General features: G+C 42.2%; 1 protein-coding gene and 1 long non-coding RNA gene across 3 annotated transcripts; both read right to left on the bottom strand.

The window, feature by feature from the left end:
* Positions 1-225: 225 nt before the first annotated feature.
* LOC109202647 (uncharacterized) lies at positions 226-1,073 on the bottom strand. Its single transcript, XR_002062600.2, has 3 exons — positions 815-1,073; positions 485-733; positions 226-368 (listed from the first exon to the last, which is right to left on the bottom strand). It is a non-coding gene; the product is annotated as an uncharacterized LOC109202647 (long non-coding RNA).
* Positions 1,074-3,851: 2,778 nt separating this feature from the next.
* anxa5b (annexin A5b) lies at positions 3,852-13,237 on the bottom strand. 2 transcript variants are annotated; one of them, NM_001279598.1, is given in 13 exon segments: positions 3,866-4,253; positions 4,340-4,462; positions 4,677-4,735; positions 5,061-5,156; positions 5,464-5,557; positions 6,158-6,208; positions 6,288-6,367; positions 6,569-6,659; positions 6,795-6,908; positions 8,236-8,330; positions 8,659-8,743; positions 12,344-12,397; positions 13,125-13,237. In NM_001279598.1, coding segments are annotated over 12 exon segments (954 nt in total). In that variant the 5' UTR covers positions 12,347-12,397; positions 13,125-13,237; the 3' UTR covers positions 3,866-4,190.
* Positions 13,238-17,489: the final 4,252 nt, after the last annotated feature.

Consider the following 17,489-nt stretch of genomic DNA (forward strand, 5'->3'; position numbering starts at 1 on the left):
ATGCTCCATATAGATTTAGAAAACGTTGTTTGAGGGCAAGTCAAGGCAGTTTTCACTTCACCTCTACTCAGTTATGGTACATTACAAGTCATATATCTTTTATAACTCATATATTAATTATAAATGGTCAACATTTGAATATTTCCCCATCTCTTCTGAACAAAACGGTCTAAGAATGACTGTTCTAGCCGGTTAGGAAATTATAGCCATTTGTTCAAGGGGAATCATCAATATGAGAAATACACTGCAAAAAGCCGGTCTCTCTCTCTGTCTGTAGCTGTGTCCCAAAAAGTAGGCTGCATCCTTAGAACCGTAGCATCACCAGCACCAAGGCAGATGTTGTGCAGGACAGCACATGCTGTTATGACCTGAAACAGATGTTTTGTTTTTTAAACAAAGTGTTTATACATGTACATACACTAAAGTTCCCATTATGTCATTATAATTATTCAAAAAAGAACAGCATTATATTGCAATTACTTACATGTGGTACAAAGGTGTGGTGCACCTCCAGCGCTTGAAGGAAGATGGCCCCGAACCTCGTCTTCGGCCCTTTCTCAATTCTCAAGTACGCGAGTCCGTACTCACGTTCTTGGTGAGTCTGGATTTGCCGAGAATGCACGGGAGTACGGACTTCCCAAGAACACGAGCACGGACTCACGATTTGTACAACTGGAACACCAGCGATTATGTCACAGGTCCGTAGTTTTACTGCCATCCCGTCTTAAATCAACTGTGATTAATAAGTTATGAAGCTTAACTTTAATCTCAGCCAAATTGATTTACTTAGGAACAAATAAAACACTGTTCTCACCGGCTCTAGTGATCCTCAACCTCTCGGTCTGCCACGGAGCTGGTGGGTAACAGACGTCTCCGAAAACGTTGGAAATACATGATATCTCGATAAATCAAGCAGATATTTAAAGCTTACACAGCTACATTCTCGCTTGAAAATAACTTAAAAGTTTATTTTGTGACCCAGAAAGAGTAATATTTAAAAGCTTTTCGCCGCGCTTCTCCGCCATTACCGTGTTTCGGTTTTGGACAAAATGCATCCTGGGATATTTAGCTGTACCAAGTCCACACAAGTCATCACCGATGCATGCTCGATAAAACAGGCGGAGCGAGAACACATCTGGGAATTTTTCGCGTTCTCGGCTTGATGCGTACTTTGAATTGGAACAGTACTTGGGCTCAGACTGATGACGTATCACGAGAACGCAAGTACGCATATTAAGACAGGCCCTTCATCATTCCAAAAGCACGCTCTATGAGCATGCCTTGGAATGATAAGAGTTGAAGCGCTGGGCTCCCACACCTCTCCATCTGCAAGGATGAAATGCCTTGGAGGAGGGTAAATGGCCTGCCGGTACAATGGGCTGTTGCGTGGCACCCTGGATTCATGCACTTACCAAGGCCAGCCCACATATGTGTTGATGAAGCGGCCCTGATGGTCACAATCTGCCTGCAGGAGTATGGATGGGAACAATTTCCTGTTCCTGTAGCACTGACCATCAGGGCCGCTGGCAGGCTTGATGCGGACTTGGCAGCCATCAATTGCACCAGCAGCCTTTAAAAAGGCTCTGTGTCTTGCCAGCCCTGCAAACCCATGAGACATGACATCTAAATGGTAAATGGCCTGTATTTGTATAGCGCTTTTACTAGTCCCTAAGGACCCCAAAGCGCTTTACACAACCAGTCATCCACCCATTCACACACAGGTGATGGCAAGCTACATTGTAGCCACAGCCAGCCTGGGGCGAGGCTGCCGGACACTGGCGCCACCAGGCCCTCTGACCACCACCAGTAGGCAACGGGTGAAGTGTCTTGCCCAAGGACACAACGACCGAGACTGTCCAAGCCAGGGCTCGAACCGGCAACCTTCCGATTACAAGGCAAACACCCAACTCTTGAGCCACGATCTAGGTCTTCAGGAGTCCGAGGGAGATGGATGACCTGATGGCGAATAGCGACCACCTCCTCTGTGACCCTGTGGACGATGCGGTGAACAGTGGAACAAGGAATAGCAAACCCTGGAAACAACTCTGTAGGATGCTCCACTTGCCAGCCAGAAAAGAAACACAAGGACCTCAGTTGTGGCACCCCAATAATGTGGCCGATCCTGGTTAAGGAGATTCAGCAGCACTTTCAGATACTCTCTGCTCAGACAAAAATCAGGCCTAGTGTCCTCATTATTACAAAACCTGTCCAGGACTGGGACACTCAGGTTAATCCTGCAGTACTGTGGTCTCGCCTAGTGAAGGAAAATATGGAAAATAACAGAAATTGTTTTATTCTTGTCATTATTATGAATGTTACTGTTGTTCTTTTCTTTTCTTTTTTTTAATTACGTGTCAAAACTTTATTTAGATTATTGTACTTAAGAAAAATGCACATGGTCCATTCGGACTCAATGTCCCCAGTCTCCCTCGGAATGCTGTTGAAGCTCTGCCGGAGGTGTGCGTTGAAGATCTCGCGGACTGGGGCCTCTGCTAGACGTTCCCAGCACACCCTCACTACACGTTTAGGTGCACCGGGTCTGTCCAGCGTCCTCCCCCGCCACCTGATCCAACTCACCACCAGGTGGTGATCAGTTGACAGCTCAGCCCCTCTCTTTACCCGAGTGTCCAGAACATATGGTCGCAGGTCTGGTGATACGATTACAAAATCGATCATCGACCTGCGGCCTAGAGCATCCTGGTGCCACGTGCACTTATGGACACTCTTATGTTCGAACAAGGTGTTCGTTATGGCCAAACTGTGATTTGCACAGAAGTCCAATAACAAAACACCACTCGGGTTCAGATCAGGGAGGCCGTGATCGGGAGGTCATGAACAATATCTTAAAAAATTTTCATTGTAAGTGGGCTAAAGCACTTAATTAAAAGTAGTCTAACATAAATGTAAATGCTGTAATTTGATTATTTTAATAAACCATGTGACTTGGATGGATTTGATGCTGCCATGACCACAGTGCACACGTCTGCTGTTGCTCACAGTGGTCCAAGGGACCGCTCAGGGAGTTTATGTGTTCACTCAGACACATTATAAATTAGAGGGAACATTGCCACTCAGTCTCCCACACCCAAAGACACACAAGGCAACCAGGTAGGAGGAGTCAAAGGTATTGTTCTTCCAGTGACTCAGGTGGTCTGACCCCACACCCAGCTGTTTGGACCTCATTACTGGCTGCCGGTTTCTGTGGCAACAATAAATGCCAACCTCTTCCATGAAAACAATGAGAGTATCATAACAAGACCTGAGATAATCCCTCCTTTATCACACACATACACTGAGGCGTGAAAAGCACATTCCTCTCACTTTTATCGTTAGTATGCAGGTATTGACTTAGCTGAAGGTCAATGATAGTTGTAAATGATATGTAGATAGATATCTACATATCTATATCTATAGTCGTACAATGGAAAAGGAGTTTGACACCCTTGGCTTAAAGGGAAGACAGCCTTAAAGGAAGAGGAGTCAAACCAGCTTGTCCCAGACAGAGGATGAACAGAAGGGCTGCACCAAGGCCCAATTTAAAATAAATAAGTATTTTAAATTTTGAATTACTTAGAATTGTAAATCATGCAAAGCTGTTTCAGTACAGCCCGGGAATAAAAACATGCAGCTCTTCTGTGACGTTGAAGATGAACACTGAGTAGTGAGTGACTTCCCCATCTATCAGCTGAAGAAGACGCCTACAGAGGGTCAGAGCTCAGCAGCTAACCTCATCTCTAACAAAACTCCTCTGACTCCCTCTTGTGGTCATGAGAGGTCAATACATATGTAAAAAATAAAAACAAAAAAAACAGCATACTGGCTGCAATATTATTAATGAGACACCACTGAACTTCATCAAATTAAGCATTTATTATTGGATATACATGTTCTCCCATACAAAGTGCAAACTAGACAATTGAAGTCTGACACTTCAGCATAATATTTCATTGTATAGTGAAGATATTAGCAGATAAAAGCTGCATTAATGTTGACAAAATGTTAGCTACCTTTCAAAGACACGAATTAGAATCATAGTATAAAAAGACCTCATTTGTTTTCTCTCCAACACAACACAGCTTTGCTGAGAGGAACCAAGACTTTGAGTTTCTTGTGGTTAGCTTGTTGTTTCACTGAGCCGACGGCCAAGAAGGCACTTCAGGTGTGGTTGCCGTTAGTGATTGTTGCCATGATTACGCATCATCACCGCCACAGAGCGCAAGTAATGCCTTACGGTAGTCACCGCTGGTGTCTCCCTGCAACAAACAAAGACAGGCACAATTTAGGAGAAAAGGCAAACAGTATCAAGGTGTCTATGGCAGTAAAAATATTGTGTGTGTACCTTGATCATCGAATGCAGAGAGCAAGCGAACAGCCTCCTGAACTGAGCTCTGATGTCCAACAGGTCCGCCTCACTGCGAGTCACCATCACTCTGATCAGGGTGTTATCGTCAGTGCCTGAACCCTGAGTAGAAAACACAAAATGCAGTGACCAAACACCTCACAAACATCAACGCACAACTGTAAAAGATACATGAATAACTCCATAGTGATAAGCATTAAGCCCTTTTGCCTCCAATATGTCATTAACCCATTTTGACAGGTTAAACCATTACTGGCAAACATGCACCGACTCGGATAGCCTCACTTCAAGCTGCCAAACCTGTCTGTGCTCTTACCTTCATGGCGTAGTACAGGGTTTCAGCAAAGTAGGCAGGAACACTTCTGGCACACTTCACTGTACAAAAAACACACAACAGAAAGGAAATTCATCACTGTGTACTTATGAGTAGTAAGACTGAGTGATGAACTGAACCGATGTCCAAGTATGACGCCATGACCCAGTTTAAAATGTGATACAAAAATGTGGTTTTTGCAAGATCCAAATAGGAAAAAAGCTTTGATGATCTCTCTCTCTCTATCTATATATTATTTTTTCATTTGCTGATGCTTTCTTTTTTAGCTTATTGTTGTGTTGTTTTACCAGGATTGAAATAAAGCCTTCCTTTTTGGGGGGGCAAGCGACAAAAGAATAACTTCAGGGAGTCATCTAGAGCACATACCAACGGCAAGGAGGAGGTCCTTCAGGTTTCCAGATGTTTCTCTCTTGATACTCTCCTCAATCTCATATCCAGACAGCTTCATGTAAGCGTCGAATACTGGAATGCAAATAAAGTTTAGAGTGAGTCTGACGTTAGTGCAGCTATACGGCTTATCTCCTGTTTCAGTAAAGCTCAAACCCACAGTGTGTAGGACCAAATAAGAACCTGTGGCAGTAAGTAGAGGAAACTTCAAATCAAAGCTGGCTTCAGTTGAATCTTGTCATATATTCATTTAGCCAACACATAACTGACATCACTGGCTGCAGATGTAATTTGTTTCAGAGTGCAAACACTGTCCACACCCTGGACCACTCTGTCTTCACCCACTCATACAAACTCTTGTTTTTACCCCACATTCACAAACCTTTCCTGAGGTGTTCTGCACTCCGGTTACCCAGGATGGTAACAAAAGATTGTTCATCAGTGCCAAACTTCTGCTCTCCAGCCTTGAACAGGGCCTAAAAACAGAAAATGACACACAAGCATGTTATTATTTAAGGCGTGTTTTTTTAAATCACAGGGAGAACTGGTAGAGTACAGGAGAAAACTGTAAACTCTACAGGAGATGATCCTGCTTTTGTAGTCTTACAGGTCCAGAATGCACATTTTTGTGGACTACCAAACCTGAATACCTTAGATCCTGCTGCACTGATACTGAGTCTTTGTACTAGACCCAGCATGTTGTTGTCCGATCCAAATCATTCTGTGCTTCACTTTGAAGAGATTTCCACGTGACAAAATTGATTTGCAACAGAAATCACACCTACATTTCACTAAGCTATCTATGATCAGATTTGGCAGTAAAAACTCCAGAGAGGAAAAGAGCTGAGCCTAGTAAAACTTCACAGGGCCTTTCTCTAAGCAAAAACATGACAACATGAAGCCCTGTTCTGAACAACATTTTAAGGGAAGTTTTGCTCATGTTGTCCAGCAGAGGTCGTCAAACCATCTTTACAGACTAACTGAACACCTGACCAAATGCATGTGATGGTCATGCCCTGAGACTAAAAACAAAGAAGCCGCTGATGATGAGGAATCAAATATTTTAAAAAGCCTACCTGAGCGTCACTCTCGATGCTTTCCGCCTGGATCCCCGTCTGCCTGTTTGCCTGAGAAGGGACAGAACATTTTAATTAAAGAGAGGAGAGGAGGAGAGGAGAGGAGAGGAGAGGAGAGGATTACATTTACCTGAAGAAGAATAACCAGAAGTCTCTGGAAGTGACCTGAAGTGTCACCCGTTATATCTTTCTCCAGGTCGTGATCATACTCTGAAGGAAACAAACTGCAATACTCAATGCCCTCACATGACCCCAAAAGGATTTGTGTCTCCTCCAAGAATCAAAACAGGTGTCTTTTACTTCTTAGCACGTTGAATGTGCTTCATTTTAAGTACACTAAAATTATATTGAAACCATTATCAGTGTGAAAAAACACTGTCTAACTTGTGTGTGTGTCTGTGCAAGTGTTACCCTGTTTGTAGGCAGCGACGATTTGCTTCACCTGCTGAGATGTTCTGGAGGCAAGGATCTCCACCAGCACTTTCTCATCTGTCCCTGCCCCCTACAGGCCAAAGTGGGAAATGTCACAGATGCCGCCTGAGTTTCCAGCAGCTATCGGCGCTAAAATTTCTGTCTGTACATGAAGATCAGGGCGTGAGACTTCTGATCGGTTTATATCTGTCACTGGCCCACGTACCTTGATTGCATTGTGAAGTGATGTCACATCATAAGTAATGGGTGAAGTCATCAGAGCCACAATCAGCGTCTCAAATTTCCCGCCCAGCTCTCCTTTCAGGTCACCTATCAGGTCCTGACGTGGAGACACAATATGCACTTTAACAAGGCGTGGATCACCATAAACCCAGAGTGTGAATGTGAAGCAGTTGTGTGCCCTAAAAACTTTACTAGGATAACTTTCTAGTATTGTCAAATACCTTGAAGCCTCATTGTACTTAACCTCAAAAAAATAAAAAAAATTGCACAATGTACTTAGATTCAGATTAGGGCTCGAACAGCTAGCCTGGCTCTGCTCAAAGGTTCAGTAAACCTTTGTGTTAACGTCAAGCTAATGTTAAACCAAATGACGCTTGTTGTTTCAGCTTTTACGTCAAGCTGTGCCAACATGACAGCAGCTAGCAGCAGCTTCGTTTATTGCACATTACAGTATTGTTTTGCAATTTTAATGCACTGTCAGCTAACTGTATAACCTTAATGGTGATAGAGGTGTAGATGTGAACCTTTTCTGCAAAACCCCCTCAGTATTAAAATTCGCTGTAACTCTAATCTTCACTAATTCATTGACTGTTTGTTCGATGTTTTTGGCAGCGTGGGTCCAGGTGTAAACACGTCAGATATATCATCATCACCTTTACGGTTAATATGGCAGATTTGTTAAACTAGTTCACGCCCCTAGTTTAGTATTTCTGGTCTATTGCTAGGCAAAACGATGACATCACACATGCATTTTGAAAATTTTGTCTTGGTCGTGAAGCTAAAATTACATTTTTATAACACGTTGCAGGTGTAAACAATACAAATGGGTCATTTTTAGCCTGTTGGTAGATGGTTGCTAAGCAACGCAATGACATCATAACATCTGCTATAGATAAGAGCCTTAGGCGCAGATGCACCAGGTTTTGTTGCTTCTGATCGTGTAGGAGGAAATCACAGGCAGGCAGAGATGTTGTGTATTGTAGTAAGACCGCTGACTAAAGACCCAGAGCAACATTAGAGGGATAAATAAATATTTACATACACAAAGCTGATCTATTAACATGAAGGTATTAGGGATTTAAGACAATCATATTTAAACAATAAAAATATAGGAAAATTGGGTTTTTTTGTAGTTTGTAACTTTTTTTACTACTGGTGCACTGTGGATGACCAATTTCAGTTCTGTTTAGTATCATCCGCATTTTAGAGCATTCCAAACCTCTGTAATAAAGAATTACAGAGATTTGGAATTATAGATAAGTGCCAAGACTGCAGAATGAGTCTGAGTGAGATTGGAGTGGCTTAATGCGGGGCAGTGTGCCTTTGGCCCACAGCTTTGCTCGGCTGTAACAGTGGGACAGTTAAACTGAAGGTGTGAAAGATGTGCTTGAGCGAGGTAACAGCTGTCCAAGAGGTGTTCGGACCTTGCCATACAGAGTTTTGTAGCTGGCCTTGATCTCCTGCCTCTGGGCGTTGCTGCGAGCCGTGACCAGCTGCAAGATGGCATCCTCGTTGGTCCCTACAGTGACAACAAACACGGTTCATGAGCAAAGCTCTTCATGTCACAGGATATGCTGCATGCAGCACAAATTACATAACAATGGTCCTTCGCTGTCTAGGTGGTTTCATGTTTACATCTGTTCAACCCACATAATTACAGCCTGCAGTCTAGGTCAGCAGATGTGTTTGCTCACAGTGACTCATCTCAAGTTACTCTGCTCACGTGGTTGTGAGTCACTGCTATCTGTGCGATGCTCCACCCAGACAGCAGGGATTTCTACACTGGAAAGAAATTCCCCGAAACAAGCTCTCCCAACTGCATGTATGAATAAACATGATCAACTTACCCAGGCCTTTCATGGCCTTATGCAGGACCTCTGCGTCCGCACTGGCGTTGAAATTTGTGCTGGGTTTTACGGTTCCTCTGTTGGCCTGCAACATGGAAGATGTGCACAGAGAAAGTTGGTCTTTGCACTTTTGTCCAAAGCCAAAGCATTTTTGACTAAAATTCTTCTTTCTGTTGCACCAGATTACCTCTCCACAGAGACACTCAACTTCTGCACCTTTATATGTGTAAATGCACACAACTTTGGTACACATTGCTAGTACTGCCTTCATTGAGTTTAGTTTAGTTTCAACAAGGTGGTGGAAACACTCTTTAGAGATTTGGATCTATATTCACAGACAGCATCACACGGCTGCTGCACATTTGTCGGTTTCCCATCTATCTTGCTCTACTGGTTTGACATCTCGTGACTGCAGAGCCCATTTAAATACAGTGAACTCATGTAAAGGGAACTGGTTTCAGAAGATTTGAGCTCTGTGACATGGTGTGCTATCCTGCTGAATACGTTCCCCATATCCTCACACCACCATCTCCAATCTGAACTATTGAGACAAGCCAGGATGGACCATGCTTTCATGTTGTTTAAGCCAAATTCTGACCCTAGCAGTTTCTGAAATACTCAGACCAGCCCATCTAAAACAAACAGCCATGTCACATTCAAATTCAATTTAAATCACCTTTTTTCCACATTCTGATGCTCAATTTGAACTTCAGCAGGTCATCTTGACCTAAGGGATCCTACATGCACTGATATGATTGGCTGATATTTGCTTTAACAAGCAGCTGTAGCTAATGAACTGGTTAGTGAGTGTATAGATGATAAAGCACGAAATCTTCCATGAAAACTACAATAACACATGCAGAGTATTTCTCTGTAGAGTGGTAGCTATGGTAATTACATTACACATATTGTTATCGTCAGTTGTATATATTCTGTTTATATTCAAGGTTATCATTCTCAATGTAGTGCGGTGTATTTAACACCAAGTACTGCTGATATTATATGGGCACATTCTTAACATGTACAGTATCATCAAGGACTTTGGGTCTTTGCAAAAATTCAAATCACTGGATTTAAGCCCACAAATATTCATTTCTCCGTGAGATACAACAGAATAATGTCAGATGTGTATACTTTGTTAGGCACATAGTTTTGTACACCTACTCCTGATTTGTACTCACATTAATACAAAACTATGTAGATCTGATTCTTCTCAGCCAACAGACTGTATCAATCGTTAGTCTCATGTTTGCAGATATGTAAAACACTGTCCCTCAGAGCTTTTTATTTAATTTTTCTCATAAAAGACATCCCCTCCCCCTGTAATGATGTACTAAATTAACCTAATGACTTACAGCTTGACTTTAACATTGATTTTTAGTAAAACAGACCCTTTCTGTAACAACAATGCACTGATTCCAGACACTCCCTCGCACATAAAAATCAGAGGAAAGTTTAGAGAGGAAAACTACTGGAATGCTTCTGGAATTCTGACCCTCAAAATCAGGAATTTTAAAAAGTCAGAGGTCTAGAACACAAAAGTCGCTGTTAACAACCAGGATTTTGTCTGTTTCTGCAGGAAGGAATGTCAAAATGACACGCATCCAATCATCCAATCAAGCAAATACTGATCCAACGTGGCTCCTCGGACAAACAGCTGCACAAGGAGGTATTTAGACCACAACAACATAACACAATGCACGTCCCTCAGACTGGAATGTTAGGGGTTGGAGTCTGTAGCAAGTGATGCACTGATTCCCCTGAGCGGGTCCAGGCATGACCTGAGGGCGTTGGGATGTATGTAAACACCACAGGGCATCACAGCTGGCGTCTCTCCTTAAAAGCATATCTTATTACTTACCATCCTTCTTCATTGGCTGCTGTTGCCATGGAGACTGTACACAATCCACCTAGCAATGCTTTTGCAAAAGGATGTCCTCCATTACGTACCATTTTATTGTTCTTTTATTGTTACCTGTGCAAATGCTGTCAACAGAGTTAAGCTCCGGTGATCACGACTACAGCTCTAACCTCATACCCAATCCAAGTTGCAACGTATCATTATTATTCCATCTTTAATTCAAAAGCTCACTAAATGAAACATCATTTCATTTTTTCATCTTGATGCATGCTCAATCATGCAGGTAAGTAAATCTCCAAAAGTTGATTCTGTTCATCTGGACGTAGCGACACAAACAGAGTAACATAGTGTACGCTGTTAAGTGCCAGGAGGATTGCCAGGATTTATACATCGGGGAAACCAAACAACCTCTGGCGAAGCGGATGGCACAACACAGAAGAGCTACTTCGTCAGGCCAGGACTCTGCAGTCTATTTACACCTACAGGCCAGTGGACACTCTTTCAAGGATGAGGATGTACACATCTTGGACAGGGAGGAACGCTGGTTTGAGCGGAGAGTCAAGGAGGCCATTTACGTGAAAAGGGAAAAACCATCTCTGAATCGAGGAGGGGGCCTAAGGGTACATCTTTCGCCATCTTACAATGTTGTGATTGCAGCCATTCCCCAACTCTCTGTAAATGGTACTCATGGCCATTGATCAGTGGTCTTTGATCAATGGGTTTTGGTCAGTGGTTGTTGATCAATGGTCATGAGAATTTGCATAATTAAGCTTAAGGAACTGACCTCCCAGCCCATTGTTCCTTCAGTGGGCTGGTTTCAGTCATTATGCAAATGTACTGTTTATAAGATTGGGGAAACCTGCAGTCAGCTGAGACTGAAGAAGTCACTTGGATGAGTGACGAAACGTTTCTCCCACAAAACGCTACGTCCAGATGAACAGAATCAACTTTTGGAGATCATTTTCTTTTCTTTGTGCAAACAGGATTATACAGTGGATCTGTTGTGGGATCCACATTATGTGCTGTAGTTAAGTATTTACAGAAGCAGCACTGTGTGCAAGTGTGTGAGTCAATATAAAGTCCACGCTCGTCAGGAAAGCAAACAGGTGTGTTGGGAGAATAGTAGAGGTCTGTTGTTGACAGGGATAATATTACATATATCAGATCTGAATGCACACATAGTAGAAATGCTTCTCTAAGAAAGACCTATTCAAACGTTTTGTTAGCACTTCATAGTAAACACGCTCTCAGACTAAACTGTCAGGAAAGGAACATCAGCACAGCTGATGACATTTAAAAAAAAAAAAACTTTTTTAGTAACTCAACCCTGCTGAAAAGTAAGAAATTCCCCTTTAAGAGGGGGAGGCTGGCTTTAAACTCCGGACCAGATGTGGAAAAACGCAGAGGAGACCCACCCGAATGGAGCAGAGCCCACATGAGTCATACACCAAACTTCCTCAAATGAGATTTCTCTCCAGCCTCACGATCATGCGCGCACACCCAAAACACGCATATAAAAACCGATCTAACTTTTACTGTTTCACGATGTTTAAGGTTCAATACAAACTGTAAAAGTGTCAAAGGTTAACCTGCTGTCTCCCGACAACAACAACGCTCACCGAGAACCTTATATAAAGTTTCATACAGTGGGCGTTGTCCAGGCGTTTGCCGGCTAAAAGCCAGTGAGTCAAACATTTGCATAAATAACGGTTTTATTCCTCGAGACTTCTGCAAAATCTGATTAATCAGCAAGCATTTTATATTCAGTTCTGCGCGTTTATTTGCGCTGACACCTGAGAAATGAGTGGAGTGGAAAGGACTCACCATTTTGACAGTCTTTTAAGTTTGTTTTTCCAACGAAAGGAAAAAAGTGCAGATCTGTTGGAGAGAAACAAATGTTATCAGGCAAGGAGACGAAACAAACTCTTTATTTCCGGTAAACTTTCTACTGTAATTAACTCATCCCTAATCATCTCCGCTAGGGTTTCCTGCTCTACTGTACGGTATATACAGCAGCAGCTATCTAGACTACAAGTCTTTTATCATCAGTTGGAGACGGGGTCCGGCTGTGCCCCTGATGTGCCAAGTTATATAGTATCCCCGACAGAATTTGTTTCCCCGGCGTCGGGAGCACAAGCTGGGGTCTCCAAATCACGGACAAACAGTTTCCCATAGTCTCTTTAGTTCACAAACAGTTCTTATAATGAATAACTACTCCTGTAATTTTGGAGATGTTAGCTCTTTATTCAGTAAAGTTACAGGAGGATACAAATAGTTATCAGGCAAAAAGTCCTCAGTTTGTTGAAATAATCCCGTCCACGCGAGAACAATAAATATATCATTTTCTGTTGTAACCCTCAAACTGAACGGTAATGTAACGACACTCATTTTTCACTTTTTCACAAAACTAAAACACTACTTCCATGTCTAGTTGGCTGTAATGGAGGCGGAGTAAATTGGATCTGCTCTCCGTTCGCAGCGAATGCTCCGGACGCAGGGGAAACAGATTTTATCCGGGATACCTACCTTGGCACAACCTGGTGGATGCAACGGAACTTTCTATAGGTTTCCTATAAGTGAGAGTGAACACCCGAGAGGAACTTACCGATGAGCCGCAGCTGTGAAATGGAGCTCGGAGGACGGACAGACAGACGAGCAGAGAGCGAAGTGAGGAGGAGAAGAAGACAGTTGAAGCTCACTTGGAAAAACTATGCGCGTGAGTGAGTGAGCCACACCCCAGTGCTCACGGGCACCGGGGCTGCCTTGCCCCTGAGCACTCTGGGAAATGTCGTTTTCTTACGTGGTTGAGCTGCTAACAGGGAAAGGAGGACAAGGGTCTTTCTCTTTATTTCATGCTGCGTGTTATGATTTATAAGAGGAGGTGCGATATTTTGCATCTAACATGCTCCTTCTGGAGTACTTGGAGAAGCAGAGAAAGTTGAAAATACAATACTGACATTACATATTATAAAGTTTCTGTGTAAGCAAACAGATGCTTAGTTGTTGGTTTAGCCAGAAGGCGTGGTTCCCTCCACCTTCTTCTGATTTCATGTCCATTACATCCTGGTGGAAATTATAAGTGTGAACGTGGCAAGGGGATGTTTCACAAAAATGATCTGCAGCACTACACAGTGTTTACAAGTTACAGCTTCTAGTCCATTTCCGTTATAATGCTTCCGTCACGTGTTTATTTTCATGACTTGATGTCAGAAGATACGTTGGGCGAAATGATTATTTCATCTTCTGCTGAATTTGTAAGTTTGCACATTTGCAAAAAAAAACTTTCATTTTTATGGTAGTTTAATTTTAACAGAGAGACAGAACAAAAGGTGCCAGAGGTAATTGATCGCTACTGTTTGATGCTTCAACCTATATAAACACGGGTGAACTTTAACAGAAGGGCAGGTATTCATGCCCCATCTCCCCCTATCAGGGGAGACTGACAGAAACATAGCTGTCACCGTGAAAAAAATGTGACCAATAAAGAACGTCACCACTGAAACACATATATGGATTTGATTTGTATCATTAGGATCATGAATGCTGTTCATTTAGTAGCCTTCTGCTTTGGAATGTTGGGAATCTTCATGCCATGTCAATAATTTACCAAGTAAACTGAGAGCGAGTGATCGATTCAAACAAAGAAGCTATACACACAGACAGAGGTGTGTGTTTGCCTGTTAAAAAAACACGAGTTATGTGGGTTAGATTTATGCAGATTTTGACACCACCGCACACGACTGAAAGCTTTTATTATAAACACAATTTACGAGAAATAAAGAGTTGATTTTTCACATTTAAATGGGTAAATAGAAATACAGAATTTCCAACATCACACTTGTATATGAACTGCATGTGGGACCATGGCTTTTTCTGAGATGTCATGATAGATGCTGCCGGTATGTCCAGGTATTACAGGAATAAAAACTTTCCCCTTCAGCATGACTCTAACAGATTGCCAGTAGTAAATCTCACACACACCGTTCTGCATCGTGAAGGTCAAACATCCCAATTTTCTTAGCATTAACATAGTCGGTACAAAGAATTTTTTAACTGGAGGACGACTTTAAGCATCAGTTTATCAGAAAAGTTCTGAGAGCTTCACCCATTCACATTTGCTTGTGACTCTGGCTATTGGGAGCTCTGAAATGCTCCATCCATCCATCAGTTTATCCAATTTAGGGTCATGGGGGCAGCTGGAGCCTATACCAGCTGTGACAGGGAGAAAGGTGGGCTAACACAGACAGACATTCACAGCTAAATTGGCCAATTTAGAATCACAAACTGTGGGAAAACCCACAGAGCACCCAGAGAATGTCCACACGGATACTGGGAAAACATGCAAAGTCCACACAGAAAGGCCCCAGTTAGCTGGAGGAGTCTTCTTTCAGTGAGGCGACAGTTCTAACCAGTGCACCAGCGTGGTTGTCTTCACAACGCAACTCTCAACTTCATCTAAAAATCTTGGGGTTTTTTTGTATTTTTCTGGATTCTTTGCACTTCTGCACTCATCCAGCTGAGGTCTAGAAGTAATCATACATTTATGAACACTATGAGCAGAATCGCTCCTGGAATGCCAGACATGACATTTAATAAAACTGTAATCAGACTGACAGCATCCACGTGTGGATGCAAACATACTACGAATACAACATGCATCAGTAAACATACTATTTTGAATTACTATTTAAAGACACCTAATATATTTTAAATATTATACCACAATTCATAAATTGATCACATTAATTAAAAAACAATGAAAACAATCCACTTTTGGAAGCAGGTGTACATCACACCGTGTTTGTCACTTTCTGCCTCTGAGGCGTTGTAACTCTCTGAGTAAGAACCAGAGTAACAGAGCCAACAGCATGCTGAGCGAGGCAAAGATACAACAGTACACCACCGTGCTCCATCCCCAACCTGCTCGTAAAGGAGGTACACCATTCATCTCAGCAAGTATGCACCAGGATGGACAGACCGCTGTCTGAAACTGTTGCCTCTTAGAGTTATGGTGATGTACAGTAACAGTGTTAGGGTCTTATTCTGTTGTCTACAGGTAATTATTTGGTTTTTCCTTGTATTCTGGAAGATGTGACCATCCTGTGAGGCCCAGACACTAGTTACTAAAAAAATAATAGCTTCAGTCAAATTTCTTCAAGATCAAATGGAAGAAGATGGAAGTTCCAAGAATGAAGGTCTTAACTCAAGCCTCCAGAGTGTGATCAGAGGAATATTCCACAAATATGAGGAGCATCCAAATGTATCCGATTTCTCTTTTCACTTCTTCTTCCTTCTGTCCTCTTCTACTGGATTTTCTATATACTCTTGCTTTCCCCTTTTAAACCCACAGGTAAATATGCCATCGACACAGGCAGGCGGACAAATGGATGCAAACATATAGAATATATCACCAGCTACCCATTTCAGTCTGACCTGTGAGCCCACCCACATGAAATCTCCACCCTTCCCTCAGGTGACTTCCATCGTCACATCTGATTAAAACATACTTTTAAAATCCATTCTGCCTGAATAAAACATATATTTTGTAGGTTCAGTACAATGTACACTCATTTACTGCAACACTTTATTAGGTACACATTCCAAAGATCAGACCCCCTTTTGACTCCACAACTGCCTTGTTTTTTTACTGCATAGATTCAAACATGGTACTGAAAACATTCCTCAGAGATTTTGCTCCATGTTGACATGATAGCACTACACAGTTACTGCAGATTTTCAGCTGTGTATTCATGATTTGAATCACCACATCCAGCAACAATCAGTCCAATTGAGATCTGATGATTGCGGCCATTTAATACATAAACTCACTGTTCATGTTATAGAAACTAATTTTAGATGAATTGAGCTTTTTGAATGGCACATTATCCTGTTATAGGCAGTCATCAGAGGATGGGTACACTGTGGACACAAAGGGATGGACATAGTCAGCAACAATACTCAGGCTGTGGTATTTAAACAATGCTCAGCTGGCACTAAGGGCACAAATCGTGCCAATAACATTTTCCCCTCCACACACTCTTGCACCACCACCACCTGTATGAATCATTGATACAAGACAGGATGGAGCCATTCCTTCATGTTGTTTAGGCCAAATTCTGACCCTACCATACAATGTGGTACCCGGTATGGTCTTCTGCTGCTGTAGTGGTTTACGTTTTTAAATATGCTCTTCTATATACTTTGGTTGAGATGAGTGGTTATTTAAGTTACCTTTTTCTTACTCTCAGCCCAAAGGAGTCTGAACATTCTATGTATATTATTTTAATGGCTGATTAGATATTTGCATTAGCAAACAGCTGAACAGGTGCACCTCATGGCGTGGCCAGTGGGTGTATTTTAAAGTCCATTCTCCATTAATAAAACATGCATGCTGTAACCACAGTGCATTCGTACATGCAAGTACCTTAAAGAACCCAGTTTCAGGACACACTAGGCAGCACACTGATGAACACAAGCTGAGCTTTCATGCTCAGGAAAACGTAACTAAAATCAGCAAAACCGAAACAGACGGAACCAGAAGGACAACACAGGCAGTAAAACTGGTTAGCCAACAACTTGCAGAGGAGAAAATAGGACTACAAATAAGGACCATAACTACAGGTTAATCCAGTGAATGTGGAGTTGATAGCGAAGGAAAACAAACACAGAGGAAGTAAAATATGGGAAGACCCACAAGGAACAGCAGTTACCAAAATACAACAGGAAGTTACTACAAATGAAACACAAAAGGCACACAGACGGAGGCAGTCTTTCTATCTTTCTACCAGTGTGAAGAAGTTTAGCTGATGATTCATGAACTATGCAGTATGAAGGAAACAACATATTTTCATCAAGTAAAATTTTCATATGCACAAGTGTACTTGTAATGTATGTAATGTAATGTTGACATTACATTCATCTCTTATGTTATTGTGCCATCAGGTGGAAGGCAGGAGAAAACGACACTATA

The sequence above is a fragment of the Oreochromis niloticus genome, linkage group LG6 (assembly GCF_001858045.2).
Source record: "Oreochromis niloticus isolate F11D_XX linkage group LG6, O_niloticus_UMD_NMBU, whole genome shotgun sequence".
Classification (NCBI taxonomy): Eukaryota; Metazoa; Chordata; class Actinopteri; order Cichliformes; family Cichlidae; genus Oreochromis; species Oreochromis niloticus.

Excerpts from the sequence above, each read along its gene's own strand:
- anxa5b (XM_005469779.3), bottom strand. The coding sequence starts at position 8,752 with ATGTTGCAGGCCAACAGAGGAACCGTAAAACCCAGCACAAATTTCAAC. Across the intron at positions 8,331-8,658 it reads TAAGGCCATGAAAGGCCTGG|GGACCAACGAGGATGCCATC; the intron begins GTAAGTTGATCA and ends TTGTCACTGTAG. Across the intron at positions 6,909-8,235 it reads ACAAAACTCTGTATGGCAAG|GACCTGATAGGTGACCTGAA; the intron begins GTCCGAACACCT and ends TCTCCACGTCAG.